The following is a 15,252-nucleotide window of genomic DNA, read 5'->3' on the forward strand; positions in this document are numbered from 1 at the left end:
AAGTTAATTAAAATTACATTAATTTAACATTTTAAACAAAAAATTTAGATCTTCAAAAACTATATGAAAATACTATAAATTACAATTTTTGCATATCAATATGATGAAAAAATACATCATAAAATGTTAGTCAAAAATTTTATAGTTTAATTCTAAAAAAGGAAATCATAACAATTAAAAGTAGACTGATGTAGTAATACAGAGAATAATCAATTTCTTTATTAGGAAACTTTCAAAAACGGCAAATTTTATGCATTCTATAGCAATAGTTTGCTTAATTATGAATAATAATAAAAAGAGATGAGCGAGATCTTGGGAGAAAGACGAAAGAATGTATTTTTCACGAATTTTAGAGAAAAAAATACAAATTGATTTATATCAAATTAATAAATACATATTAAGAAGGAAAAAGCGAGCGAGATCGAGAGAGAGGAAAGAGGATTGTATTTTGCATTTATTTTGTATTTTGTATTTATTTTACATTATATTTTTTATATATATTTTGTGTCAAATTGTATTCGAAATATAACTGTATTCATTGGATACAAATATAATTGAAATGAAAATACAAGTTCTCAATGAATTTCTTCTTATAGAAATGAGAGGAAAAAACATTAAGAGACGGTACATAGAGAGAGAAGATAGGGGTTTACTATATTGTTTGTTTTTTTTTTTAATATTTTAAAACTATAGTTATTTTTCATACATAAATTGCTAATTTTAACAAGTTCCATATTTTTTCTTTCTTTTTATTTGTTTTGCTTTATATCCAACTATTTTACTATCACATTTTTGCTATGATGTTGCTTTGAAAAATTTCGTATTGAAAACAGATCTCTAAATTGAATATTTAAATATGGTTGTCTAGTTTAAAAGCTAAAATTATAATCCAGTCTAAAAGTCTTAACCTTGTTGGATTCAAAACCAATTAGGACGTCATACGAAAGTTTATAATTGCAAATCATATATCGATAAGTTAGACGACATATAAAATTATACTAAAAACTATACTAAAAGACATAATATTATTATATGATATGAATATGACCAATTGACCTACATAATTAAAAAAAAAAAACTAATTAAAAGCATAGCCATAAACAAAATTGTGTAAACAACATGTCTTCAATTTATAGAGTTACAAATTTTTTCTCTAACAAAAGAATAAACCAAATATGAAGAGGAAAATTTTGCAGTAATATTTTGACTTTCCTTTAAAAAAAAAAAAAACTTAAAATATGGTTAAAAAATTCAAAGCAAAACCCTAACAAACCTAGTTATCAATTTTATTATTGAGTCGTCTTCACCTCCTCCTCCCCCTCCTCGATTAATGTGTTATAGTTGAGAAGTTTTTCAATAAAATCGACATGTGTCATCAACATTCTTCGACAACAATATCGAACCAAACCTAACCGATCAAGTGCTTCGCCTTCTTCGTAGCCAGCTTGGAGAATTTCAAGATATTCGTCCCACTTGTATCCGATCACCTTCCCGCAAGTGAAGCATTGAACTGGGATTATCATATTCCTAATTAGTGTCAATAAACAAGCAATTAGAGCTTTAATTTAATTATGATCTTAATTAATTTTGAATGAAAGAATTAGTCCTTAGAGCGATATGTTTCAATCCTTAATTTGGAGGCAAGTTATGTGTATATAGGATTGCCGGAATAAGCTAACCAAATCATAAAAGAATTAGGAAAACGTAAATAACTCAAACTCAAATATAATAATTTAAAGTTGGACTAGAAATCCTAAGTTGTTTAGGATTTATTATTTGGTATTTATTTAATTAATGTCTATTTAGGACCTAGTTAATATTGAAGGTGTCTTCTTACATATTTTCTTGTAGTGAAATTAAAAAGCTTTTATATTTATGAATAAAATATTTACCTCCAAGAAAACAATTGGTTTATATATGATTAAGGAACAATGGTCTGATGGACCCTTATACTTGTATCAGATTGTAAAGTGAACCCTTTTACTTATGACTTTGTCAAATGAACACTTAAACTTAATGGAACACAATATTTTTAACCCTTTTTTCATTTGGAGATGGTGCGTGTAATGCACCCAAGTACACATAGAGTCCACGTCATTTTTTAATTACAAGTAAGAAATTAAATATTAAAAAATAAATAATATTTTTTTAAAAAGCTAATTTTCCTCACTAGTTGCATGTGCACCTTCTTTCCCATCTCTTTCATTCTCATCTGTAAACCCTAGCCGCTCCCAAAATCCAAACCCACCTCCCACTCCCATTCTATTCCATCCGCCTTAAGCACAAAATATACACCTGCTGCCATAGCTATAGCTTGAGAAGTGGGTGTTCTCGTTTGGCAAGTTTATAAAAAAGATGAAATTTCTCTTCTTGACCCTTGCTTGCAAAGCTATAAATGAATTTTGCTTCCCCAAAACAATTCGAGATTCAAGAATCCATAGAAAATTGTTGTGAATACATAAATCTCCAGCAACCAAGAAAGCTGCTTGGAGCAGTCGTGGAGATTTTAGTAGTGACTATGACAATTTTCCTCCTGATCTCCAAGCTCCAGCAAAGAGCTGATCGAAATCGAGTAAATGGACCAGCATCGGAATGATTCCTTGAGCTACTGCAATCAATATATTCTTGTCATCTTCGTGCAACAACCCAGGCGACGAGTCCAACAATAAATTATTTGACTCGGTCGTCTTGATCTGAAGTTGAGTAATCAGATTCCTCAATTCAACTCGTATAATCTTGTTATTTGAGCTTTCATTTTATAGAGCAGTTTTCAATTTAAATCTTCAAATTAAAAGCTCAAATTATGTAACCAATTTTAAATTTGAAGACAAATAAATCAGCCCAAAGAATCATTCAGACAAAAAAGTTCTTCTTTCTTCTTTCCAATTTGTATGTTTGTTGTGGGATGTTTGACGGAGAGTATTTTTTTTTAGAAATAGAGTGAGATTACAAAAAAAATTAATGGTGAAAAATATGGGCGGGACCTAATTTTTTCTCTACAGAAAAAGAGAGAAGAAGAAGGATATTTTTTTGTTTTTCCTTTTTTTGAATATTTTTTTTTTCTGATTAATTGTGTCTTTTTAATGAAAAGCATTAATTTCACGCTCTTAACTCGCGTGTGCCTCACACATTTTTCCAATTCAGCAATTATACTGTCACATAAGCTTGGTCAATGATCAGAGGTGTTTAAAATGTTGTGTATCATTGAGTTTAAGGGTTCACTTGACAAAGTCATAAATAAAAGGGTCTACTTTACAATCTGATACAAGTATAAGGACCTATGAGACCATTCTGCCTATGATTAATAATATATTATTTTTAAAAAAAAGAGAGATGTCAACTTTCTACTCTTACATTGAAAAGAAAAATAATCCACGTATAAGGTATCTTGGAGCCCAACAAACATTTGAGTAGGCCTTCTTGGAGCGCACAACACTTGGCATTAGGGGTGAACAAGTCAAATTGTAAAGTCAAATCGAACCAACGAACTAAATCAAATAAAAAAAAATTAATTTATGGTTTGGTTTGGTTGGTTTGCCGTTGAAAAAAACCCGACCACTCTTGGTTTGGTATTAAAAGAAAAAAAGTTAAGCCGATGCAAACCAAACCGACGTAATATATATATAATTTTATTTATAGATAAAAAAATATTATTTATAATATACTTTGTTAATATATTTTTAGTTAGTTTATAGTTTTAAATGTTTAGATATATTATTTCAAATTTGGGCTCGTAAAATTTTGTAAATATTTTATTTTGTATTAAAACCGAAAGTTACAATTAAATTGTTATAGTTTTTCAAATTTGGAGTTAACAGTTTACTTTGTAAATATTTTCTTTTGTATTCAGTTTGACTATAACCTTTAATCTTATTAATTTAAGATAATAAACATTGATATTTCAATAAAAGTATTTTGTACTCACGTGAATTTTACCGTCTTTTCGAAGATTTCTATTGATTTAACATTTTAAAAGTTTAGCTTATCACACAGGTAAGTGAAAATATATTTGATCTTTTTTTCAAACACTGTATAGTTGTAAAAACCTGAAAAAACCGAAAAATCGAAAAAATCTCGAAAGAACCGACTAAAGACGAAATAAAAAAAACCTGACTTTATGTGGTTTGATTTGGTTTTTAGATTTAATAAACTGATATAATTGATTTAGTTTTTTTTTTTAATGAAAAACCAAACCAAACCGACTTATGTATACCCCTACTTGGCATAAATCTCTCAAGACTTGACCTCACCACATAAATTCTCATGGTGTTTTGTGATGGCTAGCTCGTTCAAAAAGAACCTTTTAAAACACGAATTATTATAATCATAGGCGAAATCAAGATTTAAAAACTGTTAGGAGTATCACTATCTTAACATAGGCACCAACTAAACTTCCAATGATGACTAGGGAATAGTATCATGTCGGATTGATCACTAGTCATGTAAGCAATGGCGAAAAGATAACCAACCATATACTATAGATAAAATATGAGTTCTAAGCTAATAGTTTGACTTAAACTTTATTGAAACAGTTGAGAGTGAGTATTTGATATCTTCAACTAAATCCTCTACACTCCAGAGTCCAGAGCAACTTCAGCAGAGAAATCCAAAACTCATTTGAGGTCAAATTGCTAAAATGCTCGAATCTCTTCATGCTACTGTTGAATAGTTTTGAGGCAAAAACAAGAGTTGCTGCTAATAATGCAGAAGATGTTGTTGAGCTCAAGATTGGTGAAACAATCAAAGGTTCAAGCTGGAAAGTTGGAATAGCACGTATAGTTTTACGCAACAATTTGCTAACAGCTGTTGAAAAGATCGAAACAACAAATAAAGATCTAAGCACAAGTACTCATGCTGCTGATGATGATGATCAAATGTGAGGGATGGAGCAAGCATAAAAACAGTGAAAAGAAATGCTTATAAAGAAAATAACTTGAGCAAAAGACTGATGTATTAATATAGGCTATGTAAAATTGGACAAGATTCCGAATAACTTGCATTCATTCTTTATCCTGTAACAAATTGTTGATCATATTTACTAAAGGAACAGTTCCCTTTGTCATTATCTCTAATCTACAAGTATTTGAAGCATGAGAGAATAGAGACAGCCCAAAAACTATGAGTTCAGGTAGAAACAATCGAGACGATAAGAAGCCATGCCAATAACGAGGTTCTAAGTCGAAAAATGCATCAAAGAACCTTCTTGTAGCAGGTAAATCAAGCTTCAGAAGAACATCCATACCGAAGCAGAAGAACTCTCTTTGACGTCTCCTCTCTATAGGCCACAAATCTTTCCAAACACCTGTGGATAATTCATTACCCGAATGACTTCTTTCAGAACCGAGGTATTGAATTATGGCATTGGCAACAACAGGAGCTGCAGCTAGTGTCCTTGCCACCATATAACCGGTGGACGGATGAACCATACCAGCTGTACCACCGATTCCAATGACTCTCTGAGGTAATACTGGAAGTGGACCACCCATTGGTATTAGACAATGTTCATCTTCTTCAATGCTCTTCACTTTTATCCCCAAGTGGTTTAAACGAGCCACCATTCGTTCTTGAATATCTTCTATACGCAATCCAGGACGAGCTACGAGTGAGGTTTCTTCAAGAAATATCCTGTTGGATGAAAATGGCATGGCATAAAGAAAAGTTGGTATTCTACTATTTCTCTCCTTGAGATCAGCATTGTTCTTCAAATGAGAATCTCGCCAATCCATGAAAACCATCTTGTTTACATCAAAGGGATGCTCTTCCACTTCAGCCAAAATGCCATAAGCAACTTGATACCCAGGGTTATAAGGCTTATCATACTGAACAAGAGATCTAGAGAAGCCAGTTGCATCGAGCACCACTGTTGCCTGAATAGTAATACCATCATTGCATATCAACATGGATTTCGATTCCTCATGAATCACCTTTATAACTTTGGCTTGGTGGAATTTAACACCATTCATTATGCATTTCTGCATCATTTTCGATTTCAGCTGTTTTCGGTTAACCCTTCCATAAGGTCTATTGAGATCTTTAGTCGTATTATCATCAATGTACACAGCTGCACCGGACCAGGTAGCATCTAGACAATCTAACAAGTCCATAGCCTCAAATTCATCCACCCAAACACCATAGTTATTAGGCCATATCAATTTAGGATTTGGATCAATTGAACAAACAGAGAGTCCTGCTTCAGAAACTTGCTGTGCAACAGCAAGCCCTGCAGGGCCACCACCAACCACAGCAAGATCCACAACAACCCCTTTTGAAGGATCATACATAGGAAGCTCAAAATCAAGATTTTCCTTTTTGGTCTCAGGTACAAGCTCTAAAAGAGCACTACTACTTGCCTTAACACAAACACTTCTACCCAAAGTTTCACAAAACTTCCTAGAACCAAATCTCTGAGGCTTCACAGAGCTAAAGGTACTAGCTTTAACAGCAAAACCATGAAGTGGGTTCAGAAATTCAAGGTTATTTGGGGTTTTCAACAAAGTATCCATCTTTTTCCAACAGGGTAATGATTTATCTCAAGAAAACTGCAAATGGGGTCCTATAATCTTGAATTTCAAGCTGGATTCAAGAAAGTTCCCCAATTTTCAACACAAATGAAGCAGAACATGTAAAAGAATCAAGCTTTAAACAGTTTAAAGAATTACAGAAACAAAATAGAGAACTAAGAATGAAAAGGGTATAGATATATACTAAGTATTTCTATATCTGAAAAGGAAAAAGAGTTGATTGCTCACCATGTAAACAGCAAGTGAAGAGAGAACAGTTTCCATTTTCTTGTTTGTTGCATATTGCTTGTGGTGTACAGTAGACTCTCCTTTGAGCACCTCAATATGTGGTCATAACACCACCATTGAAATTCTGACACATGTCTACTCTCATTTTAGCCCAAAAAAAAAAGTATGTGATATTTAAAGATAAAAATGGAAAGGACAATTATTTAGGTCCAAGGTATTTCTCTTTGCAAAAAGAGTGTACCAATTATAAAAAAAGATTTTTTTTTTATATTAAATTAAAATCATACAAATAAATTACTAAAATAGATGAACTACTAGTGTTAGACGATTTTATACTTTATTTTGATGAATACAATACTTAGATAGACTATATCGTTATTCATCATTATATATTTTACACATCAATAACTTAAAAAATAAATAAACTTCAAAAAAATAAAATATATGAGATAAAACTATCATAAAAAGGTTAAATAAATATGAGAAAACATAAAAGAAGAGGGTAACCATACAATTAGTATAACATAAAATCAGACTTTTCCTCACTACAATAACATAAAATTTAACAATATGATACCATATCAATAACATAAAGTTTAAAAAGAATAAAATATAAAAAAATCGTTTTCTATAGAGCTCACCTAACATCATAGTTAAAATTAGTGTAAGTCGATACACTTTTGTGTGTGTGGTCTTGGTTGCGTGTAGATAAACATGGGAAGCTCTAGTACCAGCAGTAAAGACGATTTCTCAGTGTTGGTGCTGGCATCGGATCTTGGTATTGATGCCCGACCCTTTTTGACCCATCAAGAACCTGAAGACAGCTGGTATGATTGCACTTCAGACCCTCCTCCTTCTGAGGAACAAGATTTTGCTCATCTTGATTCACTGCAGTTCTTACGCCTTGAATCTGGATCTGACAAATTGGGTAATCGGATCTTTCGTATTATTGGAAAATACTTTCCGGGTAATTTCTCAAAACCCCATATCAGTTATCTTAAGTTTACTTAAATATTGCTGACCAATTTTGACAATTAGTAATCTATAATGCTCTGTTTCAAGATTATTGCTTTCTGTTTGTTCAGTTTTATGAGCAATTTACTAATTTAAAGTGGGATGTTAAGAATTTGTAATAGTTGAGTAGTGGCTGCATAAAATTAAGTATGTTGTGTAATAGTTGTGTATGTGTGTTTTAGCTTCTGTAGAGCTACAATGGTGTACCTGTATTGGTTGGTGTGTGAATATGTTCAATAGTTGTGTGAAAGCTTAAAAATTGAGTCTTTAGGTGATATGGTTATCTGGGCTTCACTTTGATGTTCTCTACTGGCTTTCTCAACTGTTGGTTCCTGTTTGAAATTTTCTGAGTTGTAATGAAATATTACTCTTTCTGTTTGTAATATTTGGGAAGTTTAAAAATTTATATGAAAGTTGGATGCTTTGCCCTTGGATTCCAAACCCCTTTGTTCGTTCTGGGATGGAGAATCATAGGTGGTTACTAAAGTGGGATGTAAAGAATATTAAATACATTGAGTAGTGGCTGCATGGAGTTCAGTTGGTGATTATCTACTTTTCCTTGTTTTTTTTTTGGTTGTTGGTGTGTTTTAGCTTAAGTTCAGCTCAAATGGTGTACCTGCACTGGTTTGGTTATGTTCAATATTTGGTTAAAAGCTTTAAGATAGAGTCATTTGGTGATATGGTTATCTGGGATTCACTTTGATGGAGTCTTCTGACTATCTCAACTGTTGATTTCCGTTCTTGAAACTATCTTAGTTGTTGTTTTTTGTTGTAATGGAAACAAATACTAACCTGTTTGATTGGTAGTATTTCCCATGCATCTTGTGTCACTGTTTTGGTCATGTTTTTCTGTGGCACTATTGCCGTGGAGCTTACTTTGAGACCTTGACCTTCAGCTGTGTTTAGTATCTGATAAACCTTCTCCTCAACATTGTTTGAGTTTACTATCTGTTTTGTTAGGTTTTTCTTTCTAAACAACTAAATAAGGCTGAATTAGTCAGTTATGATTGTCTTGATGGATGTAATCGAGTAAATGGATTACCATGATGTTTCTGCCTTTGCACTTGCCACCTTAAATGAAAGCTACTTTAGTGTTTGAGCTCTATTTTCCTACATTCCTTTATGTCTTGCATTTGTTCCAATGGCTATTTTGATGTATTGATGGAAGAATACACGATGTAAGCCTGTGATGTCAGCGCACATCCAAAGTATGTTTTCCCTTCAGCAGCCTATCAAACATTTGAATGAATATCAAGTCAATCAAGTGGTGTAACTCCTTTTGAAGTGCTCTTACTATTGCTTGAACAAATCGTAGATTCATAAGATGGGTCATCATAAAATTCAAGGATGACCTATCAAGTAAGGAAAATGGACTCGGAGCAAATCTTTTTAGGTTATCAGTTATATCGGTGACATTTAAGCGGAGAGATACCATTTTAAGAATTAACTAGAATGCTTCTTGTTTGATTCTTATAAGCCTGTTTACCAGGTTATATTGCTTTAACTCTTCAAAATACCCGAAAATAGATTTCTATTGGATTTGCCTGCGTGAGTTCGTCATTGGGGTCATTTGTGATGCTACAATTGCTGCAAGGCAATAATGCTGCCTCCATTATTCTTCAATCATGTGAAAAACAGTAAAAGCCTTGGCCTTTTCTTCTCCTCATTGGTTCCTATAGCCCTCTTGCTTCAACTCCATTATATTGATTTCAGCTGTTTATTTCTTCCACGCGAAAGAGCACTGACTATAGACATGAGATGATTGAATAAACAATAGTCTCAGACCATACAAAGTTGGACAAATACATATGCATGGATGGGAGACCTTTCCAAAGCGTGATGTTAACCCCTCTAAGCTAAGTCGTTTAGCTTTTTGTTATTCACTGTGATGACATCTCTGTCTTGCTTCTCGGGAGATTTCGAGAATACTTGGACAAAATATTCTTTTTTAGTTGATGCAAGTTTTGATATAATCACTGTGATTAACCTTGTAAAAGAAAAGTATTGTAAAGTGATATTCCATCTCATGTTTCTTTGATCCTGTTTCCCTTTCTATTTGTTGCTTGAAATATATATAAAACAACTATGTCAACAATAATACGCAGCTCTAGTTATAAGTGCGGAGCGGCTGAAAAAGTTTGTGAACTTATTCGTGGTTGCTGTTTCATTGTCTCAAGTGATATTCCGTCTCATGTTTCTTGTTCCTGTTTCCCTTTCTGTTTGTTGCTTGAAATATATATAAAACAACTATGCCAACAATAATACGCAGCTCTAGTTATCAGTGCGGAGCGGCTGAAAAAGTTTGTGAACTTATTCGTGGTTGCTGTTTCATTGTCTCAGATGATATTCCATCTCATGTTTCTTTGTTCCTGTTTCCCTTTCTATTTGTTGCTTGAAAAATATATAAAACAACTATGTCAACAATATTTTGCAGCTCTAGTTATAAGTGCGGAGCGGCTGAAAAAGTATGTCTTTAACAAAATTTGCACGGAGCTGCCTGAGGGGCCATTCTGTATTGTCTACATGCATAGTACGGTTCAGAAGGAGGATAACAACCCTGGATTGACCATCTTGAGGTGGATCTACGAAGAGCTACCTTCTGACCATAAGGACAGGCTTCAGGCTGTATACTTTGTGCATCCTGGGCTCCGGTCAAGGCTTGTTCTTGCAACCCTAGGCAGATTTTTCCTGAGTGGAGGGTAAGTAGTTTCTTCGTTAGTTAAACCTCTGCACATGGTAATTGTAGACCTCACATTTCCCCCCTGCATGTTTAGTCGAGATTGCATGAATTTTAATTACATTTTCTGGTTGATTAGTCGAAACCATAATCATTTGTCTTTCCAGTGGACATGTACGATAGACCATAGTGCTTGCATCAATTTCCGATCAACTCATCTTGTAGCTAACCCCCGTAACATGTAAATATTTCCCAAATGCATTCAGGTTACAATGATCTTGAAGCGTTTTTTGCTACTGTTATGTAGACGTTGCTTCTGGTTTCACTCTTCCTCTCTTTTAGCAGCATCTTCTTTCCTTCATTTGAGAGAAATGTGAAGGACATTTATACACTGTTTTCTTTTGGTGTAGCTTGTATTGGAAAGTAAAGTATGTTAGTCGACTGCAATACCTTTGGGACGACATAAAGAAAAGAGAGCTTGAGATCCCTGAATTTGTTCAAAAGCATGATGAGATTTTAGAGCACAGGCCACTGACTGATTATGGAATTGAACCAGATCCCCTCCACTTGTCGCAGATGCCACCGTCAGCCTACTCGATTGGTAGACATGACACCGGATGGGCATCTAGACAGTACATGTCTTAGAAAATCTGCTAGATTCTGTACAGCGTCGTAGCTTTTGTACCAACTCTTAGTGTTTTTCAGTTTAGTGATGTTTCTACAACTTATATGAACTTTGTCCTAAGCTTTCTTCTGCCCAACCTATGTATTACAATAAACTGGTATTCCATTAGTAATCTTTATCCTAAGAAACTGCTCAACTTCCTAAATTCTCCCTTTCTGTGTTTTCATTAAAGTTTGCAGGTCAATAATAGAAAGTGTCAGGTAAAACATTTATATGGTTTACTCTTTTGGTTCTTTAGTTAGTATTTCTACCAAGCTGATATTTCTTGTCTGAGGTCTATCAGAAACAGTCTCTCTACCTTCCTTTCTCCTTTATGTATACCAATGTTACTAATTGAGTATCAACATCTAGTTATGTTGTCAGTAAGAAGTTAACATAGGCGTTTTCTGAAGCACTTTCTATTTCTAGTTAGCGCTTTTTCATTTATTGCAACAATTCTAAAGAGAGAAAAAGAGAAGTATGTAAAGAAAGGAAAACAAGAACTGTATTATCTCAAGGATTGTTTACACAACAACAATTCTTCAGACCTCAAAAACATACAAAACAAATAGAAAGAAAAATAACACACCTTATTATTAATTAATTAATATACAGTGTGTCACATCACACATTATACTATAATTTAGTGAAAAACATAAGTATATATTACATCACTAGTTAAATACATCAACACCAAGTGAACTCATTATGGACTCCTTCATATAGGTCCAAATCCTAAATATTCAATCAAAAGCACACTTCACATACCCAACAGCAGCATAGTGCAAATAAGCTGCAAAAAAGCAAAACCAAATTTCTTAAGATCACCTTTATTTATCGTCGCATGTAACACAATTATTTTCAAGATAACAGATCTCACATTTTTATGAATAAATACGCATAAATATCTTTTTGGATGACCTAATAGTACTAAAGATGTTTTATATAGTCAATGTATATTAAGCTATCAAACCGATATAGTGTAAAAAAAAACATGTGATGAATATTAAGAAAACTTAATTACCATCCTTCAATGAAGCCCCTTTCTCCTTTTGGTTTACTTCTTGGGAAGCACTTCATCTTCTTGTTCTTCTTTTCAGTTGGTAGTGGTGTAGATTCTGTAGGATAACCTTTAAAACCAAAACACAACAAAATTAAGAAGTTACCATCAAGGAAGAGTGATCAGTAGAACATCCTTAACTTATCGAAAAATTATACCATTTTTTTTTTTCATTTGATCATAGGTATTCAGAATCCACCTACACACGTAAGCTCTATTAAAGGGATTACGAGTTACATCCTTGTACTAATAACCCTATTAGGATTTTTTCCATTTTCAAAACTCGAACACAAAACCTAAAATTCACGGTAAAGGAAGATCGAACTTTATTCATCCCTCCATAATCTTTTAGTGTGTGTATATAAGATCAAATATCATAGACTACTTCTTAGATTTATTTATATTAAATATTGAACATGAATTTCTAAAAATACGTATATTAAATATTGAACATAAATTTCTGACTTCATTACCTGAAGGAGGTTGGTTTTGTTGATTTTGCATATTGAAATGAACAAAAGAAAAAAGAAAGAAGTATATGAAGAGTACTATATACTATATGTCAAGTAAATAAAACTGATCAATGTATGTAAATATATGGAAAATACTATATGTTGAGAACTTGTTAGCAAATAGCACCTTTTATATATAGTTTTCAGATGGATGAAGATCAAAATTAAAGGAAATTAGATGCCCACATATTCCATTTTTTAAAATTATTTTTTAGAAACTTTTTATTGGTGACCCCACATGTTTTTATTTGTCAAAAAGAAATGAGATCATATGGATCAAGTCGGTTTGAAAGATGAGAATTTTTTGTCACCTTTATATCACTGGTTTTTCAATAGCAATTTCTTTTTCAATAATAATTATAATTATAATGTTTGAGTCAGTTTATTAGATATTAATTATTTTATATTTATATTTGTATTATTAGATATTGTTTTGAAATTAAGTTATGTTTTTATCTCGATTAGAATTGAATTTCATTTTTTTATGATTTTAATTCGCTTCATTGGTCGATTGGACACACGCTTACACCAACAGGAGTTTTGTATTACTATCTCCAAATTTTTGTATAATTGATTTAGAAATTTCTTGTTCTACCTGCTTCCTATATATTGATGGTAGATTAAATTTAAATTTACGTTGAAATTTTTTTTATATTGAAGTAAAATATTTTCTAGCAAAGACAACTCTATATTTTGAGCTTAAATTCGAGATTTTTAATTAAAAATTAAAAAGTGTTTATCCTTTAACCTAACCTATGTGTTTTATATATTCTCTAGCCTTGTTCATTAAGTTATCCTCAAAGAGAGATAATAAATATTTTAAAATTAGTTAATAAAATGAAAGAGGTATACAAAGTGAAAATGATCTCGAAAATTGTTTTCAACTTTACATGTTTTGATTGCTTTTATAAAGGGAAAAGAATAATTGTGTTTATATATGAAAATTTAAGTGATATAAAAAGTAAAAAGAATATATTCTCAAAAATATATATGTTAAAACATCAAAAGATTCCAAAGGTAACACGGTTTTCCCTTTTTGCAAATCTTTTTTCTTTAATAACTACCTTTGCAACTTACATTTTCTCAAAGTTTATTTCAATTTTTAAGTTTGTATGTGTAGGAACACATTAATCTAAACTAATTAATCCTATTTTGATTAATCTCATATAAAAGTGCGTGAAAAAAGTTTATAATTTTTGTTTAAAACTCCAGGATAACCCGCAATCTCTGCTACAACCTCTAACCTTCGAGTGAACACTGAGCACTTTGTGCGCACTGAGTAAACCCCCTTTGTGTGACAGTCAGACAGGAAATGTAAACCGCACTAAGCAAGTTTATGTGACAGGCTCGACTCAGAAAATATTGAGGGGATCGATCTCCGGTCACAATTGCTTAACTAATAAGGAACTACTTAATTTGTTCCAAGTGAATGCTCGAATCTTCAGTTTGTACAATTATAATTTATTGGCAAGTCATTTTCATTGAAAATTGTGGTTGAAACACTTTGGATTTGTTTCCTTAATGAATAATTTTTCAAAAATGCATTTATTAATGGATTGTGACTTCTTATAGAATTAGTAGGTGTGGAATATATTAGGGAAAAAAAATCATTTTTCTTGAATTAGAATCGTTAGTGGGTTTAATATGCAATCTAATGAGTTGAGATGGTCTATATTCCCAAGTGTGAACTGATATCATCACATAACATACTGTATTCACACCTATGATAAAATGCATTATAGTTGCACATAGGTTATTTAATCTTAATTGAGATAGAGTTAAAACAGTATTTGATTTTAATTATATGTTTTTCAAGCAAAAGCTTAATTAATGTATGTCTATGTATATGAAGATATCAACTATATGTGTGTTTAACTGGATCTAATGCATGTGCAAACCAATTGTATGATATATCAATTGTATGTGAAGGGTATGTTAAATGTATGAGGAAAGTAACACTAATAATATATGTTGTATGTATATCATATATGATATATGTGTGTCAGGTATTTGTTGAAAAGGCTCACTGCTATAAAACACATAGATACATGTAGCTTGTATATCTGCTATATCGTTTAAACTCATCGAGATAGATTATAAGACCTTTTCCCCTTCTTCCTTATCCGTAGCCCGTAGGATAATTTTTTCTTATGACCTTCACTCTCCCTCCCCCCCATTTGAAAATAAAGAACCAAGTTTCTTTCTGATCCATTCATTTCAGCAATTAAGAAAAATCTAGAGTATTGCCCCGTCAATTAAGAAAAATCTAGAGTATTGCCCCGTCAATTAAGAAAAATCTAAAGTATTGCCCTGTCAATTAAGAAAAATCTAGAGTATTGCCCCGTCCTATTAGAGGCCGAATGATCACGCCCCACAAGCACCCAACCTTCCTTTTGCTCTTCATTCGCCCTACTCATATGTTTTCAAGTTTCATCTTCAATTGGCCTTGTTGGGCTTGGTGAGACAAAACCAGTTTCCATACTTACCGGATCAGTACGGGCCTGGGCCACTAAATAATGGGCCTAAATAATTGGCTCAATTTCCCAAGTTGGGCTGCCAATTCTCCCACCTAAGAC

General features: G+C 32.4%; 3 protein-coding genes across 4 annotated transcripts in view; 1 reads left to right on the plus strand and 2 right to left on the minus strand.

Moving 5' to 3' along the window:
* LOC125820985 (uncharacterized) overlaps positions 1 to 11,270 on the plus strand; it is a 61,495-nt gene extending 50,225 nt beyond the window's left edge. The window contains exons 2-4 of the mRNA XM_049500416.1: positions 7,452 to 7,716; positions 10,198 to 10,462; positions 10,851 to 11,270. Coding sequence (XP_049356373.1) covers positions 7,464 to 7,716; positions 10,198 to 10,462; positions 10,851 to 11,085 — 753 coding nt within the window. The 5' untranslated portion in view covers positions 7,452 to 7,463 and the 3' untranslated portion in view covers positions 11,086 to 11,270. The remainder of the gene's footprint in view (positions 1 to 7,451; positions 7,717 to 10,197; positions 10,463 to 10,850) is intronic.
* The window catches only part of LOC125820984 (uncharacterized), a 443,574-nt gene that overhangs the window by 2,676 nt on the left and 425,646 nt on the right, over positions 1 to 15,252 (minus strand). The gene's annotated exons all lie outside the window — the stretch shown is intronic.
* LOC125820980 (lycopene beta cyclase, chloroplastic) lies at positions 4,934 to 6,797 on the minus strand. Its single transcript, XM_049500409.1, has one exon. It carries the CDS (start codon positions 6,501 to 6,503, stop codon positions 5,001 to 5,003), a length of 1,503 nt encoding a protein of 500 aa, XP_049356366.1. The 5' UTR covers positions 6,504 to 6,797; the 3' UTR covers positions 4,934 to 5,000.

This window comes from Solanum verrucosum, unplaced genomic scaffold (assembly GCF_900185275.1).
Source record: "Solanum verrucosum unplaced genomic scaffold, falcon-dt-bn FXZP01000232.1, whole genome shotgun sequence".
NCBI classification, from domain to species: domain Eukaryota; kingdom Viridiplantae; phylum Streptophyta; class Magnoliopsida; order Solanales; family Solanaceae; genus Solanum; species Solanum verrucosum.